The sequence below is a fragment of the Mirounga angustirostris genome, unplaced genomic scaffold (genome assembly GCF_029215605.1).
Source record: "Mirounga angustirostris isolate CCGP_5_RB_7025 unplaced genomic scaffold, mMirAng1.0.hap1 SCAF_17, whole genome shotgun sequence".
Lineage (NCBI taxonomy): Eukaryota > Metazoa > Chordata > Mammalia > Carnivora > Phocidae > Mirounga > Mirounga angustirostris.
The window spans coordinates 1118680-1146491 of record NW_026991725.1 but is presented as its reverse complement, the minus strand read 5'-3'; the positions used below and the strand labels follow the sequence as shown (position 1 = coordinate 1146491).

General features: G+C 36.9%; 1 protein-coding gene across 5 annotated transcripts in view; it reads left to right on the top strand.

The window, feature by feature from the left end:
- PAFAH1B1 (platelet activating factor acetylhydrolase 1b regulatory subunit 1) overlaps nucleotides 1-27812 on the top strand; it is an 87580-nt gene extending 59768 nt beyond the window's left edge. For all 5 annotated transcript variants that reach the window (XM_045889646.3, XM_045889649.3, XM_045889647.3 and 2 more), the window contains 9 exons: nucleotides 4917-5001; nucleotides 5257-5331; nucleotides 6147-6353; nucleotides 12694-12862; nucleotides 14933-15035; nucleotides 16187-16415; nucleotides 19236-19337; nucleotides 22872-23028; nucleotides 23894-27812. In XM_045889646.3, coding sequence (XP_045745602.1) covers nucleotides 4917-5001; nucleotides 5257-5331; nucleotides 6147-6353; nucleotides 12694-12862; nucleotides 14933-15035; nucleotides 16187-16415; nucleotides 19236-19337; nucleotides 22872-23028; nucleotides 23894-23967 — 1201 coding nt within the window. In that variant the 3' untranslated portion in view covers nucleotides 23968-27812. The remainder of the gene's footprint in view (nucleotides 1-4916; nucleotides 5002-5256; nucleotides 5332-6146; nucleotides 6354-12693; nucleotides 12863-14932; nucleotides 15036-16186; nucleotides 16416-19235; nucleotides 19338-22871; nucleotides 23029-23893) is intronic.

The following is a 27812-nucleotide window of genomic DNA, read 5'->3' as shown; positions in this document are numbered from 1 at the left end:
ACACCAAGAGTTGGACGCTTAACTCACAGTGCCATCCAGGTGCCCCATTATAAATCCATTTTTAAAGCACTTATAAAAAAATACAATATATGGAAATACATAAAAATGGAACCACTCTAATGAAAGGAGGGAGGTGCAGAGCTCCACCTGCTTAGCCAGTTTCTTCCCCAGCCACTCAGTAAATGTTTTTTAGAATTATTATCCTAGAGGGACGCCTGGGTGGCTCGGTCGGTTGAGCGTCTGCCTTCGGCTCAGGTCATGATCCCAGGGTCCTGGGATCGAGTCCTGCATTGGGCTCTCTGCTCTGTGGGGAGCCTGCTTCTCCCTCTGCCTCTGTCTCTCATGAATAAATAAATAAAATCTTAAAAAAAAAATTATCCTAGATTATTTTACTACTTGCTAGTTTTGTGGCCTTGATAAGTCAGTCTGCCAATATATAATATAGGGGTAATACACTTTTTTACCTAATTTGGCAGGATTGTTTTAGGATCAAAAGAGATAGTGAATATTGTTTGTTTGTTTTTAAAGATTTTATTTATTCATTTGAGACAGAGATACAGAGAGAGAGAGCATGAGCAGGGAGAGAGGCAGAGGGAGAGGGAGAAGCAGACTCCCCGCTGAGCAGGGAGCCCGATGCGGGGCTCGATCCCAGGACGCTGGGATCATGACCTGAGCTGAAGGGAGACGCTTAACCATCTGAGCCACCCAGGCGCCCCGTGAATGTTGTTTTTTAAATTGTATTTAACATTTTATAAAAAGTATAAATGTGACATAAAACTATAATGAGGTGCTGCTTTATGCACATTTGTAATCACCTGCATCTTTCTAATTCATTGCATTTGCCACACAACATCTTTTTAAAATGCAGATGTCGAGGGGCGCCTGGGTGGCTTAGTCTTTTGAGCATCTCACCCTTTATTTCGGCTCAGGTCATGATCTGTGGGTCATGAGATCAAGCCCTGCGTTGGGCTCCACACTCAGTTGGAGTCTACTTGAGTTTCTCTCCCTCTACTCCTCCCCTTGCTCATGCTCACTCCCTCTCTGTCTCTCAAAAAAGTAAATAAATCTTTAAAAAAAAACAATAAAATGCAGATGTTGAATTAAGCTACATAGAATATAGAAATATTGCAGAAGTTTTAAAAATTTAACATCTAGTCCACTTTTTATAAAAGTTACATAAGCAGAATCAAAGGATAAAAACTTGGGTTTTTTTTTAAGTCAGTAAATGCTAATCGAAATGTTTGAAAAGTACAGATGGTAAAGGGATGACATTCATAACTATTGATAGGAATATAAATTGGTATAACTCTGGGGAGCAATTTTTCAGTAGCTATCAAAGGGATGACATTCATAACTATTGATAGGAATATAAATTGGTATAACTCTGGGGAGCAATTTTTCAGTAGCTATCAAAATGTCCTAAAAATGTATATAACTTTTATCTTTGTTTAGTCTACTCTAATAAATACTGTAAACTGGGTGGCTTATTAACAAAAGAGATTTCTTTTTTTTTTTTAAGATTTTATTTATTTATTTGACAGAGAAAGAGATAGCAAGAGGGAACACAAGCAGGGGGAGTGGGAGAGGGAGAAGCAGGCTTCCCGCTGAGCAGGGAGCCTGATGGTGGGGCTCGATCCCAGAACCCTGGGATCATGACCTGAGCTGAAGGCAGATGCTTAACGACTGAGCCACCCAGGTGCCCCCAGAGATTTATTTCTTAGGGTTCTAGAGGCTGGAAAGTCCAAGATCAAAGCATTAGCACATTTGGTGTCTGGTGGTGCTTGCTTCCTAGTTAACATTCTCTTTTTATAAGGACATTAATCCCATTCATGAGGGCTCTGCCCTCATGATCTAAGCACCTCCAAAAGCCCCATCTCCAAATACCATCATATTAGGTTTCAACATAAGAATTAGTGGCAGCGGGGCGCCTGGGTGGCTCAGCTGTTTAGCGTCTGCCTTCGGCTCAGGTCGTGATCCCAGGGTCCTGGGATCGAGCCCCGCATCGGGCTCCTTGCTCAGCAGGGAGGCCTGCTTCTCCCTCTCCCACTCCCCCTGCTTGTGTTCCCTCTCTCGCTGTCTCTCTCTCTCTGTCAAAAAAAAAAAAAAAAAAAGAATTAGTGGCAGGGAGGAGGATGACACACAAACATTCAATGTGTAGCATCTTTTGACTCCAATGTAAAGATGTGAGAAAGGCTTTATATGAATGTTTATTTGCAACATTGTTTAAAATGGTGAAAAATTAGAAACAACCTGGAAGTCCAACAGTAGGTAATTGCATAAATAAAATTTGGTACATCTACATCATAGAATATTGTGTTTGAATATTAATAACTATAATGTTACAGATGAATATTTACTGACCAGGGAAGATTTTCATGACATGGTGAACAGTTAAAGTTACTTGACAAAAAGCCATACAGAGGTTCGTGGGTGGCTCAGTCGGTTGGGCAGCTGCCTTTGGCTCAGGTCATAATCTCAGCAGTCCTGGGATGGAGCCCGGGCTCCTTTCTGAGGGGTGGGGGGAAAGTCTGCTTCTTCCTCTCCTTCTGCCCCTCGCCCTGCTGGTGCTCTGTCTCTCTCTCTCTCTCTCTCAAATAAAGAAATTATTAAAAAAAAAAAAAAAGCCATACATAATACATCCATGGTGATGTGAATTTATTGGCAAAGAACATGGTATGAGATGACTATACGGAAGGGTTAGCAGTGGTAATCTGAAAATGTTGGGACTTTTTTAATAAGGAAAAGGAATAGTTTGTATTTTTCTCCTTTTACTATTGTTTCCTGGAAAAGTACCACCATTTATCTATCTTTACAAAAAATAAGTTCATTAAGGTAATAATTGTTATAATTTGTGCATGTATTACATATATATATGTATTATTTCTTATATGAGCTTCAGAGTTGTAAGCTGTGTGCTGTGTCTTCAGGCAAAGTTTCAGGCATTAGGGTTTGACCCTGAGGTAAGAATGGAGCTAGGTAGGAACATTAAGTATTTGCAAGTACTATATATGATTTGTTTACCCTTGACATTTTTAAAGAAGAAAATAAAGCTAAGAAATAGATATGTTTTTAACTTGTTTCCCTTATTATTTGGGATATTCTAACCAGGGGAAATTTACTTTTGTTGAAGGTTTGTAACACAGGCTCTGACAACACAGTATTTGATGGAATATTTTGAGAGATCCGTTGCCTTCCTATTTTGTATTGTTTCGGAAGGCCCAAGTAGAACTACTTGGAAATTAAGACGAGGTAGATTTCAGCTCCATGTAAAGACACTTCTTATGAATCAAGTTATCCATTAGTAGAACAGGCCAGAAGGTACAGGCTGTGTGATATGACCAGCACACAGACACAGACTCACAATAATAGTAAGAATTTATCTTTCCTCAGCCCCCATTTTCATGAATGTGATGTGCTTGACCCTGTCATCCACTGGTTACTATGCTTTAATCTTTGGTGTGCTAATAATTACCTGGAATATTAAGTGTTTGATGCAATTCCCTATTATCTTTCTCCACTGTTTTACTTTTTTAACATGCCATTGAATTAAAACTTGATTCCACCAATTCTACGATACTACTAGAGTGTTTTTATTTCCTAAAGCATTAGGTGGGCAGTGGCTTTGATAGGGTAGTCATAGGAGCATTGTTTGTGGTGGTAAAAGCATGTATCTGTAATGGAATACAATCTTTTTTTAAAGGCAAATTTATGTCTGCTGGTAAAGAATGATGGCTTAGATTGAGTTTATGTGACTGTGTAAGAAACAAATATTGATTATCTCTAGAAGACTATGCAGGAATTTGTGTGTTTAGGTAGATTGTCTCTGAATATACAAAACACTGATTAAGTGGTTACCTTAGGAATGGAATATTAGGGGTCAGTGGTAGAAAGGATATTTTATTGTGTACTTATATATTTAAGTTTTGTTTAACCTTGCATATATGTTAACTTTTTAATTATTTAAATTACAATGTTTTAAAGGAATCCCAAACAGCTATTTCTGTCACAGTGGTGCTTAAGGCTCAAAAAAGTTGAGAGACACTGGAATAGGTTGCTTTAGGAGGGGAGGTAGCTGATTTTCTCTTTGAAAGATTATAAGGACAGCATGAAGAAGCACTTGCTAATTGAGCTTTTCTAACCTTCGAATTTTCTAATTCTAAATGAATGTCACATTCTATGATATACTAAGTTTAGAGCTTGTGCCCTTTTTTTCACCCATTCTAATGGTTAAAATTATCTCTGATATTAAATACTAATTAGTTATAATTTATCAGAACAATTTTCTATGCAAAACTAAGTATCAGTTGCTAGTCCTTGAGCATCTGCTAGCATAACAAGTAGTAAAGGAAGGCTAAATGTAAACATGACAAAACTGATGATGACTGTCACAAATCAGTAGCTGTTCTATAAGCTGTATCTTGACCCTCAGAGTCCCCTCATCTTGTAAGGTAAGCAGTACATTAGAAACTTACAACTAAAAGCTTAGGAATAATGTTTTAATATTTTGGATGTACTATGACAGGACTAAGTGTTTTAGAGGCTTTGGGGGAGGGTTCCTTTTTTTGTGAAATACTTGTATGATTTGGAAGGGAATACTTTTAAAAGAGTGTTTTAAGATTTATGAGATTTTAAATAAAATATTTAACATAGAAATCAGATTTTGTGGGGCGCCCGGGTGGCTCAGTCGGTTGAGCATCTGACTCTTGATTTTGGCTCAGGTCATGATCTCAGGGTCATGGGATCGAGCCCCACGTAGGGCTCCATGCCCACTTGGTGCAGTCTGCTTGTCCCTCTCCCTCCCCCTCTGCCTCTCCACCTGCTTGCACATGCTCACTGTCTTTTAAATAAATGAATAAATAAAATCTTATTTAAAAATCGGGTTTTGTTAGAAGTCATTTGAATTTGTTTTCTTTCAGAAATCGAGCTATAGCAGATTATCTTCGTTCAAATGGCTACGAAGAGGCATATTCAGTTTTTAAAAAGGAAGCTGAATTAGATATGGTATGTTTGCCTTTTTACAGTTATTCGTGGTATAGTTAATAAGTGGATTTTACTCAAGTATCAGTATTGAACAGTCATGTCAGTTATTCACAAATGCTATCATTTGTTATGTGGTTCTTTGGCCCTAGGTTTTCACCCTCCCCCTTTTTGTATAATCAAATATTTAGTAACATTTGGGCTTAGGTGAATGGTCTGTATGCCTTGAACAATGTAGTTGAGCCATTTTTCAAAAGGTTCTCATTTTTTTTCCTCTAGAATGAAGAATTAGATAAGAAATATGCTGGTCTTTTGGAAAAAAAATGGACATCCGTTATTAGATTACAAAAGAAGGTATCTACGTCTTCTTTCTTTAAAGTCACTTGTACTCAGAGTACTCTTATATAAACTTTCTGAAAATATATCAGTTATTCTGCATTGATTAATAATTATATTTGCTCTTGAAAGGCAAATAAAAATCATTTTTATGCATTAAAAAAAACTGACCTAGACAGGTCTTTGCCTAATACATGCTAATTCATGCAACCCAGATGTTGGCTCCAATGAATCTACATAACCCTGACTTGAAAGAATTGATACTGAAAGAACTCATTTGTGCATTTAGATTGGAAGAAAGCATGGAGCCAGTATGATGCTGGGGAAAGAGCACTAAAGTGTGCACTTAAGAGAAGTCATTTTCATCTCTGAGCTTTTGTTTTTATCTGTAAAGTGAAGGCAACAAATAATACTCTGGTCCTCAAATTTATACTTTTAGTAGGCAAAGTTAGAATAAATAAATAACATTCTTTAACATGAGTTAATCCATAAAAAGCTCTTAGAAAAGTTGCATAGCACATACATAATGTCAGCTTTTAATGTCAGCTTTTATTGCACTGCTCTTCCTCTAATTAGTAGATAGAAATTGAAATTTTTTTAGTTAAGTAGTTGATACAGTCATAGTTTTTCTCAAGTTTCAGTTTTGTCACACTAATAAAATTTTGGGTAGTATATTATATAGATCTTTTCAATTAAATTTGATGAATGCTTTGTAAATTACTGAAATTTCTTCAAGTATCCTGCATAAACAGATGCAAACTAAAGGCAGTTTTTAAAAATATCAAATATATTACTTTTACTGGAATCTGTATATAACCGTGTTCCTTCTCAAGGTTATGGAATTAGAATCAAAACTAAATGAAGCAAAAGAAGAATTTACGTCAGGTGGACCCCTTGGTCAGAAACGAGACCCAAAAGAATGGATTCCCCGTCCACCAGAAAAATATGCGTTGAGCGGTCATAGGAGTCCAGTCACTCGAGTAATTTTCCATCCTGTGTTCAGTGTTATGGTCTCTGCTTCAGAGGATGCTACAATTAAGGTAATTTTTTCAAAAAAATTAAAGATGTTAAAAGCAGATTAAAGCTAATTGGGTACAAGAAAAAAAAAGATCCTGAAAATGCAGACCTGTGCAAGACAGGAAAGACGGGAGTTTGTAGCTCCTGAGAGGCAAGCTGCCAAGTAAGTTTACTGATGAATTTGAGAAAATAGGGTGTCACTGATTTAGTCTTGGGCCATAGGTCACCTAGTACTTGAATAATTTTTGTTTTTGGAGAATGAAGACATAAGTGTACCTTGCTTTTAAGCAGAGATGATAGATGAAAATATAAGATTACAACATGAGTACTTCAGGGGATGAATATATTCTGCAAAAGAATTCAGTAGGGGACTTACTCAAATTGGGCTCTCCTTGATGTATTTTAAATACTGGCTTTGATTCCAAACAGTAGTTCTCTCCAGGGGTGTGGGGATATAGAAGGTTTTCACTTTATAAGTTATGTATTTCTCTCATTTTTGTATTTTTTACAGTAAGTATACACATTTTAATGTTTTATCTTTTAATCCAGAAAAAAGGTTGTTTTTATAATTCCCTTTGATCCAGACACAATACAGTAACAGTTATATAAACTACCTGCAGAAAGATAAGTAAAATATAGTTAAAAGGTTTAGGTAGGTTTTTCTCTTCTAAGGCTCTTTCCAGATTAAGTTCTAGAGGGAGAGGGAGAAGCAGGCTTCCCGTGGAGCAGGGAGCCTGATGCGGGGCTTGATCGCAGGACCCTGGGATCATGACCTGAGCTGAAGGCAGACGCTTAACAGACTGAGCCACCCAGGCGCCCCTAAGTTCTAGATTTTAATAAGTTTCATTTATAGAGGTATAATTAAGAAAACATGAGTAGGTTGTTAAGACTATATCGCCTAGCAGTAGTCTAGTGAAAAATACCGTAATGACTTAAATGTGACTCTCCTTAATTTGTTCTTCAAATTAAACATTGTTTTATATTTTCCTAATGTGGTTTCTTTCTTTAGTTTCTAAATCAGTGGCTTCCTTCCATCCCATGGGCTGGTGATCCATGGGGTGGGCTGCAGAGTATTGGAAGAGAGTCTTAAATCATATGTGTACCATGTAGTCTGAAATGATTACATACCTAATACATTAACCATTGCTGTTTTTCAAATATATGTAGACATGTATTTAAATTATTGATTTCATGATAGTTTTGTGTACTGTAAAAACTGTACTGCTGTCAAGAGGCATAAGGGTGAATAGATTAAAAACCCAGTCTTAATTATTGATTTTACGGCGCAGTGGTATAAAAGCATAAACAAAACTGTAAATGTGCCATCTTAAAATATACCTATTGAGTGAACTTTAAAATATTACAAATCAGGGCGCCTTGGCTGGCTCAGTTGGTAGAGCATGCAACTCTTGATCTCAGGATGGTGAGTTCATGCCCCCATGTTGGGTGTGGAGCCTACTTTAAAAAATAAAATAAAATGTTACAATTCGAAGTTTTAAAATTTCTGTGTATAATAATCATATCACATATCTCAGCAACTACTTAATAGTTCTCCCTTCCATTTACTCTTTATTTAATGTGTGTACACGTGGTTGCTTCATTAATGAAAATCATTTGTATTTAGTTTCGATTCTTTTTTTATTAAATTATTTTAGAAATAGGTTTCTTTGTTTCTGATGAATCATTTTTAATGATTTTATGCTAGTTGTTTTGTTTATATGTGGAGGCTTTATAGGGGAGTTAATGCTCTTGGTTAAAGTCCTGACCCCATCATTCAAAATTAATGTGATCATGAGCAGATTAACTTTTTGTGCTTCTCTTTCCTCATCTATCTCAGGGCTTTTGGTAGGATTAAATAAGTTAATATGTGGAAACTGCTTAAAACAGTACTGGACAGACACTAAAGGAGTACTTGGTGCTAGCAGTGTTTCAGTACCATGGACATATTTTCTCCTTTGGACTTTTTATGTCATTTCCAATCATCTACTATCATAAATAATGTTCTGTTCATTCTTACCCATAAAGCTTTTTTTTCCCTCTCATTAAATTACTTCTGTGTATATTTTTTAGAATGAAAAAAACTTTTTCTACTCTCCTTCCATACTTTTATTATTCAGTTGTAGTAAAACCTAGGTGATTGCTAAATGAAGATTGTGATAGAACTACTTTCCCAAAAACTCAAAGAAGAACATAGACAGAATTTTTTGTAATTTTGTGACTGTCTTGGACAAAGTGCTTGGTATGTTTAAGGCTCAGTTTTCTCATTTGTTGGGAATACAATTCTTTGGCTTAAAATTAAGTAATGTGTACATAACATATTAGCAATATATAGTGCCTGACAGATTTAGGTAGATGGTAAGGGCCCAGTAAAATGTAGTTAATGGTAACAGAAATTCTTATTATATTATTTCCCTTGTGCATCTGGTAAATACAACAGATTTATTCCTTTTAGAGTAATTCATTTATACCATCAACCTTTAATAATTTAGGGAAAATGTAGGATAGATATTTGAAATAGTTCATAACAGTATTTTGAAATGTTATTTATTTTTCTTTTTTTAAGATTTTATTTTTAAGTAGTCTCCACACCCAGCGTGGGGCCCAAACCCGCAACCCTGAGACAGAGAGTCGCACATTCCACTGACCTAGCCAATCAGGCACCCCTTGAAATGTTATTTCTGATTGTTACGTAGAGTATTCTTAAACATTTTTAAAAATGAACAGCAGGGGCGCCTGCCTTCGGCTCAAGTCATGATCCCGGGGTCCTGGGATCGAGCCCCGCATCGGGCTCCCTGCTCCGCGGGAAGCCTGCTTCTCCTCTCCCACTCCCCCTGCTTGTGTTCCCTCTCTTGCTGTGTCTATCTCTGTCAGATAAATAAATAAAATCTTTAAAAAAAAAAAAAATGAACAGCAAACAAAACTGAAAAATACATTCAACAAATGAGGCAGATGGACTGCCAAACTTTTTTTTTTTTTAAGATTTTATTTATTTGACAGAGCACAAGCAGGGGGAGTGGGAGAGGGAGAAGCAGGCTCCCCACTGAGCAGGGAGCGCAATGCAGGGGCTCGATCCTGGGACCCTGAGATCATGACTTGAGCCAAAGGCAGACGCTTAACTGACTGAGCCACCCAGGTGCCCCAGGACTGCCAACTTTTTATAGAGTTCAAAACAAATGTGAAAAACAGTAATCATTCTCAATAGAAAATTGAACTGTGGGATGTAAACACACAATTCATAGAAGAAAAAATGGCTTACCAACAGTAAAAAAAAGTTTTGGCTTTGCTACTAATAGTAGAAAAAATGCATATTAATATTACAGTATAACTCAAATCTGTCAGTATATTTTACTTCTTAGATGAGAATTCCCAGTAGTGATAAGAGTTTAATGAATCAGGCATTCTCATTACATTTGATACAATCTTATGAGAGAACAATTTAGCAGAAGGGCTTAAAAAGTATACTTTTTGACCCAAAATTCTATACTTTTTGACCCAAAATTCTTTTTCACCATCTGACCTAATATTGCAAAATGAGGACAGATATTTTTCAATATTCAAAGATTTTCATTTATATAATGTTTTCTATAATAATGAAAAATTGTAGTGCACCTGGCTCAGTCGGTTGAGTTGTCTGACTCTTGCTATCAGCTCAGGTCATGATGCTCAGGGTTGTAAGATTGAGCCCCTTGTTGGACTCTGTGCTGGTCATGGAGCCTGCTTAAGATTCTCTCTCTCTGCCCTTCCCTTCCCCCACAAAAAATATAGCTAACAATAGGAATTCCTTTAAAAAAAAAAGATGTTTGCCCCAAAAAGGCAGGGGGAGGGGTGTGCAGCATATGGCTGGCTCAGTGGGTGGAGCATGCAATTTTTGAGCCCCGCATTGGGTGTAGAGATTACTTAAAAATAAAATCTTTAAAAAAAAAAATGTTTGCCAAGTCTTTAATGGCATGGAATAATACTTGAGAGAAGCAGAGAAGAAATGGGATAATGAAGTATACACAGTCATTATACTTAAAAATAGCATAGAAAGAATGGAAAAACCATTCCTTTGGTAGGATAGTGGTTATTTTTATTGCCTTTAGATAAGTACATTATAGCTTATCATGAGCATTTATTTTTATAATCATACAAAAGGTAAATAGCAAGTAAAGGAAAAATAAAATTAATTCTTATTAATTCTTGATATTTGCAAACTAACATTAAAATGCCTTGTTCACCATCTATGAAGAGAGACAGTTCATTTTCTGAGTATATTTATTTTAGAGAAAATGCATAATGTTCTTTGACAAATGCATGGGAAGTTAACTGAAACTGAACTGCAAGATCACACCTTATTTTTATTATGTAAAATATTCATCTGAACTTTTGGTGTCGTTAGATACTAAACGGGACAAAAATCTTACAAAAAAAGAAAACAACTGACCAGTATTATACCATTCATGAACGCATATGCAAAATCCTTAACAAATTATAAGCAGATTAAATCCAGCAATTTTAAAAAAGGTTAATTAATACGACCCAAGTAGGGTTTATCCCAGAGTGCAGAATTGGGAAAATCAGTCAGTATGATACACCACATCAATAAAAAAACATAATGGGTTCTGAAAATGCATCTGACAAAATTCCAGCATTCATTCATGATAATAGCTCACAGCAAGCTAGGAAGGGAGCTTCATTAAGCTGATAAAAGGTTAAAAGGTATCTGAGCATAATAATTAATGGTGGAAAACAATGCTTTCCCCCTGAGATCAGGAACCAAGGCCAGGATGTTTAGTCTTAACCACTTAATTCATGTTTGTAAAAGAGTGCCTTGTCAGTGCAGTAAGGCAGACAAAGAAAGAAAAGGCATACAGATTGGAAAGGAAGAAATGAAACTGTCTTTACTGGCAGACAACATGATCATCTATGTAGAAAGCCCAAAGAATCCACCAAAAAGCTACTAGAACTACTCTGGATACAGGGTTACTATACAAAGGGTCATTGTATTTCTATAAACTTAGCAATGAATAATTTGAAAATTGAAATTTTAAAATGCCACATAATAGCATCAAAAAACCCCAGGGTACTTAAGGATAAATCTAACAAAATACGTGCAAAATTAGAAATCACTTCTATGTAGAAGTACTTGAATATATGGTAAGAAAAAACTGTTTATATTGAGAAGGGTATATACATTTTCTGGAAAAGAAATGTGTTTTAGAAGATAGTTTATTTTTCTTAGGTGAGTTTTTTATGTAGTTGGGATCACATGTAATTTTGTGTTCTCTTTTATTTAACATTATTTTATTATGTAACAAGTTCCTTATAATTGCAGGTCTTAACCTCTACTTAGCCATTCCACTAATGTTTCCCCTAATTGTTTCCAAGTTTTTGAAATGCATTTTCTATTCTTTAAATTGGTTGGTATATAACCTACTGCAGGTAAATTTGAACCTACCATAGGAAGAATGGAATCAATCATTTGATTTTAGAGCATATATAATTGGTGTCGGGTAAAGATTGAACTTCAGACTAGCATTTGACCACCAGAGTGAAAGTTTAGAATGTTCTTGAGGTCTGTTTCTAATATTTATTCTTTTTTTAATAAAGATTTTATTTACCTGTTTATTTATTTATTTGCAAGAGAGAGAGAGAATGAGAGAGAGCGCGATTGAGGGGAGGAGCAGAGGGAGAGAGACAAGCTGACTCCGCACTGAGCGCGGAGCCCAATGTGGGGCTCGATTCCACGACCCCGATATCATGACCTGAGCTGAAATCAAGAACTGGATTCTTAACCAACTGAGCCACCCAGGCACCCCTAATATTTATTCTTGATAGCTTATTATGTCTATTATCTTAGAAGAATTATCTTTAAAAAATGTCAGTGACTTCCCATTTTTGCATCAAAATGATATATGCTTTTGTTAATCTACTGTTCATGGACAGTAACATCTTGTGAAGTCTTTCCTTGCCTCTTAGGTGTCTGAGCTCTGCTTGTCTATTAGATTAAGCATTCTTTATTGTCCCCTAATATTCTACATATAGATGCCTATCATAACTGCCCCCAAAACTTTTGTCTTTAAATTTACTTGTTTACATGTCTGTTGTCTCCTGTCAGACTGGGAAGAGACTTTGTTTGTCTTTTGGCTTTATATACCTACTCACTAGCATAATGAGGTATACGGTAGATAATGTGGTACTAGAAGTCTGTTTTAATAATTATAACTTCAATTTTCTCTGTAGAGAAAAGACCAATTTATACTTGAAGATGTGCTGTTTCTAAGACAGCTCTCTTTGTCATTTGCTCATACTAGTCTGCTGAGTGCTAATGTGAAATGAGAAGGGATGGGGTGATGTTAACTTAAGTTTCTGATCATTTGACAGGTGTGGGATTATGAGACTGGAGATTTTGAGCGAACTCTTAAGGGACATACAGACTCTGTACAGGATATTTCATTTGACCACAGTGGCAAGCTTCTGGCTTCCTGTTCTGCAGATATGACCATTAAACTATGGGATTTTCAGGGCTTTGAATGCATCAGAACCATGCACGGTAAGGGGTAGAAGATAGTATTTTGATATTGATTTGTAACATCACATTCCAGAGAAAAGAATATTGTTTTCTTTCTTTCTTTTTTTTTTTTTAAAGATTTTATTTATTTATTTGACAGAGAGAGACAGCGAGAGAGGGAACACAAGCAGGGGGAGTGGGAGAGGGAGAAGCAGGCTTCCCACGGAGCAGGGAGCCCGATGCGGGGCTCGATCCCAGGACCCTGGGATCATGACCTGAGCCGAAGGCAGACGCTTAATGACTGAGCCACCCAGGCGCCCCAAGAATATTGTTTTCTAATAGTGTGCAGCCCCCTACATTTAATCCTTAATTGTATCAGTGGAAGAGCATATGATATCGGTCTTCAAGAAAGAAAGAAAATGGGGATTTGTTTTGTTTTATTTTTCAATTTTCTCACTTGAGAAACTGACGTCCAGAACAAATAGGTATAGTAAAAGCTGGAACCTAGCATTTCTTGCTCATTTTATAATGTTCCACATATACTGTAGTCTCAGTGTTAGGTTGTTTTCCTGGGTCTTGTCGTAGAGACTATTCTCTGAGTCGGTTTGGCCTTGTGGAAAGAACATGGGCGTTGGAATCAGATATCTGGGTTCAAATTCCTACTTGTTTACTTGTGGCATTGGGAAATTTCAACCTCTTTTCATCTGCAAGATAGAGGTAATAATACCTGTCATAGGATTGTTGTGAGGATAAAATGAAATCATATACATGAATCATCTTGTTTTAGTACGTGGCACATAGAAGATGCTAAGGATTTTTGTTGTTTCATTGAACATGGTAAAATTTGAATGTTCGGATTTTACATAAGGAACACATGCTATGTTGGTAATAAAAGAGGTTTTTTATTTTATTTATTTATTTGACAGAGAGTGACACAGCGAGAGAGGGAACACAAGCAGGGGGAGTGGGAGAGAGAGAAGCAGGCTTCCTGCTGACCAGGGAGCCCGATGCGGGGCTCGATCCCAGGACCCTGGGATCATGACCTGAGCCGAAGGCAGATGCTTAACGACTGAGCCACCCAGGCGCCCCTAAAAGGGGTTTTTTAAATAGATAATCCAGTGATGTAAGCTATGTGATTACATAGAAAGTATAATTTGAAGGGTGTTTTTCCCCCAAGTGGGAAACTTACCAGTTAAAGGAATTCTTCTGTAAAAGAATTGAATCCTTTCGTAAAATCTGGTGTTTATGTTTCTTTGAGTAGCCTGTATCTTGTTGTTGCACTTTAATGAAGAAGGGGAGTGGGAGATAAGGCTTCCAGTTATGGAATGAGTAAGTCAAGGGACTAAAAGGCACAGCATGAGGAATAGAGTTAACAGTATTGTACTGGCCTATGGTGGCAGATGGCAGCTACACTTGCGGTGAACATAGCATAGTGTATAAAATTGTTGAATCACTATGTTGTACAACTGAAACTAATATAACATGTGTCAACTATACTTAAATTTAAAAAACTTTTTAAGGAGTTCTTTCCAACCATTGTATATTCCTTAAATAATGATATTTATGAGGATTCTCTAGGGCATTTTCCACACAGAATAGCTAATTAGGAATGTGAAAAATGCATATAGAATAATGCATTTTTACCCCCAAGGACATTTAATTTTCAACCATTATTTTAAATATGGAACCAAATCTCCATTTTTCTTCTTCTTTCTGTTTAGCTTTGTAAATCTTATTTCCAATCTATACTATATCTTAGGATATCAAACATGGAAATTTTTGTGTTTCTAGTGTTCATATATAAACATTCAGCATATTAATATATTCAAATGCTGATGATACTGATGCCTTGTGATGTTAAAACAGTTGTACAGGTTGAAATTTAATCATAAATTGAGCTAGCTACTTAATTCATTATGGATTGTTTTATTAAGTTGCTAATTCCTTAACTTGTGTGTGTAAATCCAAGTTTCTTACCAAATTTGTATAAAGCCCAGTGTATTTAAAGTTGCTGTGATATTTGAAATCCCATGTTGAAATATCATGGTAAACTGAGGTTTAATTGCTCTTGGTGATATAGCACTTAATACGTTGCTGTGTTATGTGTTTTAGGCCATGACCACAATGTTTCTTCAGTAGCCATCATGCCCAATGGAGATCATATAGTGTCTGCCTCCAGGGATAAAACTATAAAAATGTGGGAAGTGCAAACTGGGTGAGTAGGTTTGATTGAAAAGGTGTCAGCTAATGAGATACTAAACAACCAAAATGTGTTCTGAACCAATTATTTTGACTTTAAACCAGAGTGATCATGGTGCTGGTTGTGTTATATACTTTAAAACAAGATTTTAGTCTCTAAATGTTTCCCAAAAAGGAACAGGAAAATTATAAAAGAAACTTCCCTGTCCTTGAGAGCCATTTCCTATGCAATGGCTTATTTTGTTTTTTTAAGATTTTATTTATTTATTTGAGAGAGTGCAGAGTGAGAGAGCACGCATGCGTGAGAGCGCGTGGCGGCGGGGCAGGGGGAGAAGGAGATGCAGACTCCCCACTGAGCAGGGAGCCCTACAATGCAGGGCTCCATCCCAGGACGCTGGGATCATGACCTGAGCCAAAGGCAGACGCTTAACCGGCTGAGCCACCCAGGCGCCCCCAGTGGCTTATTTCTCTGTGGTCTTTTTTTTTTTTTTTTTAAAGATTTTATTTATTTATTCATGAGAGACAGAGAGAGAGACAGAGGCAGAGGGAGAAGCAGGCTCCCTGCGGAGCAGGGAGCCCGATGCGGGACTCGATCCCAGGACCCTGGGATCGTGACCTGAGCCGAAGGCAGACGCTTAACCGACTGAGCCACCCAGGCGTCCCTCTCTGTGGTCTTTTTTACGTGATTTCTCTGTGGGTTGAAATAAAATGTAAATAACATTTGTGCAGGTATTCCCTTATTAGGCTGAGTTTGGTTGTGCTTAGAATGACACATGATTGTTATCGTAAAACCTTAACCTACTACTAGTTTTATCCAGATTAGTAGAGTGTGCCTTTTTCCCAACAAGGCTATAAATATTTTTGTTAGGTTTATTGTGTGTGTTTAGTTTTGGAAGATTTTATTCTCTCTCTATTTTACGTTCTAGAATGTGTTGATTGGTTAGCTCCTTAATGATACTGCCATCAGCACATTTTGATTGATGTTTGATTTTCCAGCCTGTCCCCATCTTTTATTAACCGTGAATGTACATTTATTCTGTTGACTTGCATATGATTACTCTAACTTGGTGCCAACCTCTTCATTCCAGTGCATAGCTAGTTTTATATTGCTTCTGGGAAGTAGCCCAATTTGCCATTCACAATGTAAATTATTACTTATTTTGACAGCTACTGTGTGAAGACATTCACAGGACACAGAGAATGGGTACGTATGGTGCGGCCAAATCAGGACGGCACTCTGATAGCCAGCTGTTCCAATGATCAGACTGTGCGCGTATGGGTCGTAGCAACAAAGGAATGCAAGGCTGAGCTTCGAGAACATGAGCATGTGGTAGAATGTATTTCCTGGGCTCCAGAAAGCTCATATTCTTCCATCTCTGAAGCAACAGGATCTGAGGTATGTGATTTATATGTCATTTCATGATTTTATTGATGATATCAGAACCTTAGGTAACTTTTCTGATTCTCAGTTTCAGGGCAGTTTTAACGCATTGACAAATCTGCATCCCAAAATTCTGAATCTTGAAACTTTTTACTCTTTTGAACTTGTGGAAGTATTTATATTTTTTAACCAGTGATTATTGTTGTCAGCTGACTTGTGGTGGGGATGGTAGGTTCTCCTGAAGAGTAAAAGTGGTCATTAAATTTATCAGAAATGTCATTGTTAGTATACCTATGCAAAGTAAAACTTAATGGGAGAAGTTAAAGTTATCTTTTAGAAGAATTGCCTTTAATGAATGTAATTATTTTATTTATAAATTTATGGTGGAATACAATTCAGTCCTTAAATATTTATTTTAAAGAATATTTCATATGGAGTCCTCTTGATACTCTTGATCACTAGAAGCACTGAGTCTGGAGTTTTATTTATTTGGTTGTTTGTTTTAAGTTTTTATTTTAATCACCTGGTGCTCATCGCAGGTGCACTCCTTAATGCCCATCACCTATTTCACCCATCCTCCCACCCTCCTCCCCTCTGGTCACCATCAGTTTGTTCTCTGTGGTTAAGAGTCTGTTTTCTTGGTTTGTCTCTTTCTCATTTTTTCCCCCTTTGCTCGTTTGTTTTGTTTCTTAAATTCCACATGGGAGTGAAATCATATGGTATTTGTCTTTCTCTGACTTACTTCATTATAGTGTTCTGACTTATATTCTGATTATTTCATTATACTCTCTAGCTCCATCCATGTCATTGCAAATGGCAAGATTTCATTCTTTTTTTTCTCCCATTTTTTAGGGATGAATAATACTCTATTGTGTGTGTGTGTGTGTATCACATCTTTAGCCATTCATCAGTTGATGGGACACTTCAGTTGCTTCCATGTCTTGGCTATTGTAAATAATGCTGCTATAAATATAAGGGTGCATGCATCCTTTTGAATTAGTGGGTTTTTTAAATTCTTTGGGTAAATACCCAGTAGTACAATTACTGGATCATAGGGTTTTATTTGTTTGTTTGTTTGTTTTGAGATTTTATTTATTTATTTGACAGAGAGAGATACAGCGAGAGAGGGAACACAAGCAGGGGGGAGTGGGAGGAGGAGAAGCAGGCTATTTGGGGTCTTTTGTGGTTCCATACCAATTTTAGGATTGTTTGTTCCAGTTCTGTGAAAAATGCTGTTGGGTATTTTGATAGGGATTGCATTAAATGTGTAGATTGCCTTGGGTAGTATAAACATTTTACCAATATTTGTTCTTCCAGTCTATGAGCATGGAACGTCTTTCCGTTTTTTGTGTTGTCTTCAGTTTCTTCCATCAGTGTTTTATAGTTTTCAGAGTACAGATCTTCCACTTCTTTGATTAGGTTTATTCTTAGGTATCTTATTAATTTTTGGTGCCTTTATAAATGGGATTGTTTTCTTAATTTCTCTTTCTTGCTTCATTATTGAATGGAACAGATTTCTGTACATTGATTTTGTACAGAAATACAGATTTTGTACATTTGCGACTTTACTGATTTGCTTATCAGTTCTAGCAATTTTTTGGTGGAGTCTTTTGGGTTTTCTAGTCTGGAGTTTTATTATATTTCTTCATGGTTCTTAATTTGCACTTTTCATGATTTCAGTCTTTATGATTAATAACTTAAAAACAAGTTACAGAATATTATTTCTTTGAATAAATTGCATGAGCCAAAATTGACCACATGTCTTTTATATAGATAGTCCTATTGGGGATTTTTGCTTTTGTTAGTTAACATACAGTGCAATAGTGGTTTCTAGAGTATAATTCAGTGATTCATCACTTACATACAACACCCAGTGCTCGTCACAAGTGCCCTCCTTAATACCCATCACCCATCTAGCCCATCCCCCACCCACCTCCCTTCATCAGTCCTGTTTGTTCTCTGTCACATCAGTCCTGTTTGTTCTCTATCATTGAGTCACTTATGGCTTGTTTCCCTCTATTGTGGATATTTTTAAATTACATTTTAATAAATGAAGGAGGAGAATCTTCCCCCAAAGCCCCCATCTCTGCCCCATCTTCCCCCTCCCCCCCCAAAAAAACAACTGTTTTTCCAAAATGAGGTTTCTATAGTAACTTCTTTAGATTTTGGCTAACTGGTTGTCTTTTCAAATTCTTTTTACTGCCCTCTGGTGGTGGTTACTTACCATGTCATAAATTTGATTCTGTCTGGATTTTATATAGACCTAATTACATAGTTTTAAATTTTTCTTGATTACAGAAGTCTTGAACAGTAAATTTATCATCCCATTAGTATTATAGAAACTGAATCTTAATCTTAGTAGAGATACTCTGTTTTTATGTTATCTGGGTCCTTCCTCTGTAACAGCCTGCATATGTCAAAAGACCTATGTATTTCAATAGAGAAAAATCTGAAGAATAAGTCCTAGAGATCTAATTGTACAGCATCGTGACTACAGTTAACAGTACTGTGTCATATACTTGAAATTTGCTAAGAGGGTAGACCTTAAGTATTCTTACCAGCTTAAAAAAAAAAAAATGTATTCTCACTACCTAAAGGGGGGGGGTGGGAATGTTTATACCAGGTGATGGCTATATTAATTAACCTGGTTATGATGATCATTTTACAATATATATGTATCTCAGAACATCAGATTGTGTAATAAACATGTACAATATTTGTCCCCCCAAATTACATTTTTATAAAAATTGGAAATATAGATCATTGCTAGAAGTCATTTAAAGTCCTCACCTAACTTCTTACATGGGAAACTTAATATTTGTATGTTTTTTATAGACTAAAAAAAGTGGCAAGCCTGGGCCATTCTTACTGTCTGGATCCAGAGACAAGACTATTAAGATGTGGGACGTCAGTACTGGCATGTGCCTTATGACCCTAGTAAGTTTGCATAATCTTACTGCTTCTTTTGTGTTTTAACTAGGTTTATACCTTTTTGGGTTAGATGCCTTGTGATATCTTATTAAATAATCTGAATTATTGCAGGCTTTAAAAGAACTTCTTGTAAAGACATTTTTTCTTAAACTTTTGTAATTCCATTGTTACAGTGATAGGAAAATTATTGCTGTAGAATGTCATGTTTATATAAAGGATCTACAAAGCCAGTTAATGCCAGGAGGGAGATCCTAGCTTACTGTATCTTTAAAAATTATATATTTCCTATGCGAGATAAACAGTATTATTATAGACTCATTTTTTTTTAAGAGAGAGAGAGCGTGCACAAGTTGGGGGAGGGGCAGTTGGGGGAGGGAGAAGTAGACTCCCTGCTGAGCAGGAAGCCTGGCATGGGGCTCGATACCTGGACCCCAAGATCATGATCTGAGCCGAAGGCAGGCACTTAACCATCTGAGCCACCCAGGCGCCCCTAGTCTCATTCATTTTTTAAACTGTTTCTGTATTTCACTGTATTTAATTTTAATATGAATCCTTTTAAGTATTATCTATTTGTTCACATGGTCCACTTTATTTGGTTTATTTTACCATTCTGATGTTAATGTTGTTACCTAGCTTTATGACTTAGAAATGTTATTTCAGGGGTACCTGGGTGGCTCAGTTATTAAGCATCTGCCTTCAGCTCAGGTCATGATCCTAGGACAAGTGCCACAGCGGGTTCCCTGCTCAGTGGGGAATCTGCTTCTCCCTCTCACTCTACCCCTTCACCCTGCTCATGCTCTCTCTCTCACAAATAAATAAAATCTTTAAAATATATATATATATAAATGATAGTACAGCATTGTGGACATTCTTATTTGCCTAAGGAAGTTCTGAGGGAATCTGTGGGCATTAATTCAGTAGCAGTTTTTTGTAATTTGGCATCCATGTTTGTTTTAGAGATTTCTTTAGGTACTAACCATACCTTGAAGTGATTGTCTCTCTGTAGGATATGGTAGACACTTTGGAAGTATCATCAAGAATTGGCACTTCGGTGGCTTAGTTGGTTAAGTGTCTGACTCTTGATTTCAACCTAGGTCTTGACCTCAGGGTCGTGAGTTCAAGCCCCACATTGGGCTCCATGCTAGGCATGGAGCCTACTTTAAAAAAACAAAAAGAAATTGGTTAGAAAATTAAACTTTTCTCTCGTAGTATTCTGAGCTCAGATATGCTATATCGCTATTTAAAAAGATGATCTACACTTAAAATCATAAAGTGTGTATGGGGCACCTGGCTGGCTTAGTCAGTGGTGTGTGGAGGCTCTTGATCTCAGGGTTGTGAGTTTGGGCCCCATGTTGGGTATAGAGAGTCCTCAAAAATAAAATCTTTTAGAGCGCCTGGGTGGCTTAGTTGGTTAAGCAACTGCCTTCAGCTCATGATCCCGGAGTCCTGGGATCGAGCCCCGCATTGGGCTCCCGGCTCAGCAGGGTGCCTGCTTCTCCCTCTTACCCTCTCCCCTCTCATGCTGTTTCTCTCTCGCTCGCTCTCCAATAAATAAATAAAATCTTAAAGAAAAAAAAGAAAAAGAAAAAAAATATATTTTAAAAAAGAAAAAAAAGCATGTGCTCTGCTCTCCTGTAATAACACAGGTCACCTTAATTTCCCCGGAGGTTTCTGGCTCCTATTTTTTCAGCTGAAGGAGGGTACTTTTTACTGCTTTATTTTGGTGTAGTCACGGAAATGTAATTTAACTTTTGTTGAAGCTTCTACGTCTAGTGATTGGTGACTTTTATAGGTCACTATAATAGAACAGTTTTTTTTTTTTTCATTCTTAAGATTTTATTTGAGAGAGAGCGCACACACAAGCCAGGGGTGGGAGGACAGAAGGGAGAAGGAGAAGCAGATTCCCCACTGAGCAGAGAGCCCGATGCAGGGCTTGATCCCAGGACCCTGAGTCGAAGGCAGACGCTTAACCAATTGAGCCACCCAGGTGCCCCTAGAACAAAGTATTTTAAATAAGGGTCAAGGCAAAGGATATGTCACCTTGGTCATCTTTTTTTTTTTTTTAATTCCCTTTTTTTAGTTCTTTTACAAAAGCAATATGGTTATTTACACTGTAGAAAAATTAGAAGTATACAGAAAAGCTAAAAGAAGAAAATAAAAATCACCCTCATAAAACTCGTAATAATACCTACCAAGTATATTTTCTAGTCTAGGGCTGCCCAGTAGAACTTTCTGTGATGATGTTCTGTATCTATACTATCCAGTGTTGTGGCTACTGAGACTGAAGGACTGAATTGCTGATAGTATTAATGTTTGTTAATTTTTTTTTTTTTAAGATTTTTGTTTATTTATTTGACAGAGAAAGAGAGAGCACAAGTAGGCAGAGCTGTAGGCAGAGGGAGAAGCAGGCTCCCCATTGAGCAGGGAGCCCAGTGTGGGGCTCGATCCCAGGACCCTGGGATCATGACCTGAGCCTAAGGCAGACGCTTAACCGCCTGAGCCACGCAGGCGCCCCAATGTTAGTTAGTTTATATTTAAAAAGCTACATGTGAAGGGCACCTAGGTGGCCCAGGCGGTTAAGCGTCTGCCTTCGGCTCGGGTCGTGATCCCACGGTCCTGGGATCGAGCCCTGCATCAGGCTCCCTGCTCAGTGGGGAGTCTGATTCTCCCTCTGCCCCTCACTCTGCTCTCATACTCCCTCTCTCAAATAAATAAAATCTTAAAAAAAAAAAAAAAATCTACATGTGACTAAATGGCTACCCTGTTGGACTGTGCAGTTCTCAGCCATTTTCATTAATTTCTATGTAGATGAATATGATGGGGATTTTTATATAAAAATGATAATCATATTGTACATATTGCTTTGTAGCAAACCTTTAATTTAGGAGGTATGTGACACTGCTCATGTTGTTAGATATTTTATTACTGATTACATACAGTGCTTTGATGAACATCTTTGTTAAATAAATCTCTGGGCCTTTCTTAATTTTATTTCTTAGGGTAAATAGCAAGAACTGGAACTGCTGGGTTAGGGGATGTAGATAGATGAATGTATGGATGGATATGCAGTAAATACCTGTGTATCCTTCACCTAGAATCACCAGTTGCCAACATTTTCCTGTGTGTGTGTGTGTGTGTGTACATTTTGCTGAACAATTTGAGAGTTAGTTGTAGATACCATGACAATTGTATCTCCTAAAAATAAAGGTATTCTGTATAACCACAATAAAACGATAATACTCAAGAAACTTATCATTGGGGTGCCTGGCTGGCTCAGTTGGTAGAGCATGTGCCTCTTGATCTCAGGGTCATGAGTTCAAGCCCCACATTGGGTGTAGAGATTACTTTAAGAAAATGATTTTTAAAAAAAGAAAAGAAATTTGACATTAATACTACATACTCAATTTCTCCAATTATCCCAGTGGCTCTTTTTTGACATTGACATTTTTTATTGCACTTTGAGTAATGACTTACTATTTTTCTAGGTGCTGTTTATGTACTTTATCCCTTTATTAAGTCAAATACCTTTTTGTTTTTAAGGTGGGTCATGATAACTGGGTACGTGGAGTTCTGTTCCATTCTGGGGGGAAGTTTATTTTGAGTTGTGCTGATGACAAGACCCTACGTGTGTGGGATTACAAGAACAAGCGATGCATGAAGACCCTCAATGCGCATGAACACTTTGTTACCTCCTTGGGTATGTACGAGTAATGAGCTTTCTAAGCAATTAGGTTTTGGAGTGCCAGGCATAAACAGTTTTATGTAATCGTGTGGAATTTTCCAGGTAAGAAATGACTGTGTGCTTTCAGGACAGACTAGAGAAGACAGTTTAAAAACTTTGTGGATTCCTATCATTTGTTTTAAATTCTCCTTTCCTTAACTCTCTCTCTCCATCATCAGCCTTATAATAAAAAAATTACTTTCTCCATGCACAACATTGGTTTTGGAAACTAGGATTGTGAAGAGGATGCTTACTAACCACTCTGATGGGTAATTTTCCTCCCCTACTAGTTTGTAAGTTTCTCAAAGTAAATTTTACTCAGCCTTTTTCTCCTCTGGCAGGTATATACTACCATGTACTGGGAACTCACAGAATCGTATTTAAGTTTAATAAATATCCTCAGTATTATCTGGACCTGAATCTAGAATTAAAATAGTGAATACAGTAAAATATAATACACCTAAGGTTTGATGGATCTAATGATAAAAATAAAACTAATGCCCATCTCAAAGGATTGTTACAAAAATTAAATATGAATATAAAGCATTAGTACTAAGCCAGAAACATAGTAAGTTAAGTAAGTAGATACATTGAGCCTACCCTTGTTGTTAGATTTGAGTGTTTATTCAGATTTAGTTGGGATGGGTGTTAATGGGGGAGGGATTTTTATTGAAATGTTAACATAGGACTTAATTATTACATCTCAGCTTCCCTAAACCAGGGATGGGTGTGCGGGTATATATAGAAAAAAATGAGTATCCCTGGCACTTGGACTTGCTTATTTTGTGGCTTGTTAAAAATTTTATCTGGATTTAAAATAAGCCTTTTCTTTTTCTTTCAGATTTCCATAAGACGGCACCATATGTGGTTACTGGCAGTGTAGATCAAACAGTAAAGGTGTGGGAGTGCCGTTGATTGAGTCTCATTTGGCCCCTCCTCCCATTTTTCCTCTGGATGCACTCTGATGATACCATGGTTACCCCATTGAGCTCTGTTTAAATAAATATTGTCCTTTCATGTAAATTATTCTGGATGTAGATTGAGCTTATTAAATGTTACACACAAAGTATTCATGCATGGTGAATCCAAATTGTATACTGTAAATTTACATACGTTGTCTAGAAGTACATAGGGTTTAAAAACCTGGGCTGGCATTGGTCACACCAGGCCTAAGAAGGCAGAAGTTGAATAAATTGAACTTAGGGCACTAAACTGAATAGTTGACAGTGTCATTTTCTGTTGGATTATTAATTCCTGTTTTTCTTTCTGCTATCTGTTGGTGCCTGACTTGATGGCCTCATTTGGGGAAAAGTGGTGATTATTAGGGCTTTTTCTGAAATGTGTATCTATGTAACATCACTTAAGTGTGCTTAATAAATCTTCTTTAAGGATGTTAGATGATAAGGCTACAATTCAAGATCTTCTGAACCATCTATGTAATTAATGGGGATTACACATTGGAATTTTTGTCATGACACATTTGCCAAATCAATAGGATACATTTGTTTTGGCAGCCTATCAAGCAGAGGCTAGTGGTATATTTATGTAAGAAAATGACTGTAAATCTCAAATAAGAAAAATCTCAGCAGCTAATAGCAAATCATTTATTTCATTTGGGTTTTAATGCTTTGTAAACAGGTTAACAAAACACTGTAATACTCTAAGCTTCTATTTTTCACACTAGACACACTTCTAGTTGTATTCTCCATACTATTAGACTGTATAGTGATGTGACTTCCAAGTAGAATTTAATCTTCCCATTGAGTGTGTCATGGTACAAATCACTATTTGTTTTGATGTTTTTTAGGGATGTGCAATGTGCATTACATGATGACAGATATTGAAAAGGTTATGTTTGCCCATTTTAAAGAAGTGGGAGAAATACAGCAGTTTGTTTTTCAACATGAATCTGATCCCGATTTGAACTGTATTTAACTTACACGTTAAAAAAAAAAAGACAGGGTTTAATGGAGCATGCATAAAAATGTACTGTGTTTTCACCTTTTGTTTATATATAAATGTTTATATGGGCCTATCTATAAGTGGATAAGTCTGTATATGTATATCACACACATAAAACCTCCATATCTTTGGGTCCTGGGTTTTTGAAGAAGTGCTAAAACATACAAGTAGAATAAATTTTGCTGTGGAATACCATGCTTTAGAACAAGCCCTTTTTGATCCTAATGCTTCTGAAAACTAGGTCTGACTCTGTGGGAATTTTTCCCAGTTAAAAGGAAAATCACACACACACCCTCCCCCACCGTTTGGCTGTTCAGCATTTTACACAGCCTGATGTATGTTGTGATCCAAAGTTACTTACAAGTAGGTTTAAGAGAATTTTTATCTATGACTTTGGAAACAATATTTCATTGCAGATTATTAAATAAATAATTCCATTGCTTAGCTAACCAACAGCTTTTTTTTAAAGGTCATTTGAAAAGTTAACAAAGAAATAACAAAGACAGTTTAACAAAGAAACTTACACTGAATTGCATTTTATTCATTTGCATAATATGTGATTTTTTTAAATGTCCCTTTTAGTATTTAATGGAAATTTGGTTCCTGAAAAAGACAAAGGGTTAGAGTTAGTGTCCTCTAGATACACGGAGACTAGGCCTTATGTTTACTAGAAGCAGCTTTATGTCTAACTTGTGTCTTTTTGTTTGTTTGCTTTGTTTTTAATAATTCCTGAGCGACGTCTCTGGAAGGAAAAGTGTTTTGAGAACTAATGGCTATTTTTGAAGACAAAAATTACAACTTAAGCTAATTCCTTAAATACAGTAGAATAACTTTCAGGACAATATTGCCTCACAACCCTGCTCACACTCAGAAGTCTTATTTTGTTTCCCTTTAGCTGTTCTGACTGGAGTTTTCTACAAAAGCTATGGAAGATACCTTTGTTCTCGTTTGCTGCTATTTCCTGTCCTATTTTAAGAAATATAAATACATAGAAATGGTGCATCTTAACATTTGTTTATACATGTATAAATGTCTTGTATTTTAATTCATTTTTAGCATGTAGCAACACGAATTGTTTAAGGGTAAGCCACAGCATCTAGAAATCACTCATAGATACGAACAGTAAAGGAAAAAATGGTACCGATGTAGGAGGAAACAAAGCTAACAAAGCTGCTGTCCGCTGGGTTCCCCCCCCCTGCAGGATACAGTGACTTCGTTGACGAGGAGAAACAATATTACTCTGTAAACAAAGTTATCCTTACTTGGGAGACTGCCACAGCCTGCTGCTTGGATGAGCTACCAGACATCCTCCATTTAAGAAGCAGCAAACACTGAATCTCAGGGATGGTCCTCAACTGGATCCAAATGTAACGAGCCCTGTTTGAATAATGAAGGGGGTGGGGGAGAGCGATCCATCCACAATCCGGAGTCGGAGGTGCGTGGTTTCCCGCACTGTTGTTTGACACCGCCCTGTCGATGCCCTTTCTTCCTGTTGCCTCCGTTTTCTCTGTCTGCTGTCTGACCCTGTGCCTTGCCTGGGATAAGTACAATGATGAGGTTACTGGTTTGGATTGTAAGTGGAGGAATTTATGAATTGGTTTAGAGGTTCATTGCTGCTTTGTCACTTTCTCAATCAGATTGGCCACTTATTTAAGAAATAAAAGCTGGTAGAATTGCATCCTCAGATGATTATTTGACTTTGTGTGTGTGAAAACAGACATTCCAGTGCCACCCTTAATAATGTGCCCAAGGAGTCCTAGCTGCACTCTTGAACGTGCAAGCCACGGAAACTGTGGTGTAGACATTGCTTGGAGAATAGTTGCTTTTTGACATGGCATCTTGCACTTTAGGAGACTAAGACCGTCCTGTTTTGTCTATGTGTGGTGTGACCAATGGTGTGCCCAGAGCACTGCTCTAAAAATCACTAGTGTTAGCAAGTCGTCCAGGCTGTGGAGCGCTCGCTGTAGTCTTTGGAAGCTTTGGCTCTAGATCACCAAGCCCAGTCTCCTTACTGTCAGTGCCCTGCTCTCCTGTTTGCCTCTTCCTGTTTCTGTGTGAACTTCCAGGTAAAATCACTCATTAAATAGTTTTCTTTTAAATTTATTTAAAGAAAAACTATTTAAAAGTAAAGGATATTTTGTTTTGTTGACAGTGGTGGCTTGATAATCCTTAAGCAACTGAAATTAAAATTGTTGAAGGAAAAGGCACTTAAAGTGGTTACTCTTTCTGTCCAGCTGTATATAAGTCCAATGTGTTAATTAATCTAGATGATGCAAAGAAGAATCTCCTGGTAGAGAAGCGACATGTACAAAATCGATGAAAAAGGTTTTGGGTTTTTGTTTTTTGTTTTGTTTTCCGTAGGGTGGGGGGAGGGCAAGCTGGATTTACAAGTCACAACTGGACTGAACTGGCCTTTTTATCTTTCCACTATATCATGTAAGTAGCTGCTTTCTTGTCCTGCCTATCCTTCAGGCATCCGTAAAGCTCACTCTGAAGATGATAGAAACAAACACAAAATCTTCGGGTTAGATGTTGATCCCGACACTGACATGAAGGCAAGCATTGATTTCATATGAATGTTGCAGAGGTGGTGGTGATTGGAGAAAACAGTAAGAGTTAACAAGTTATTGACACAATTTAAAAAAAAATCAGTAAAGGAATGTATATAATATTGCTCTTGTGTTTTACAGTAAGATTTGTTGCTCTCAGACTGTGTAAAACAAAATTTATTCATGTTTTCTGCATATTAAAAAATCCTATTGTACCAATTGGTAAACTATTAAATGCCTATAAAACTA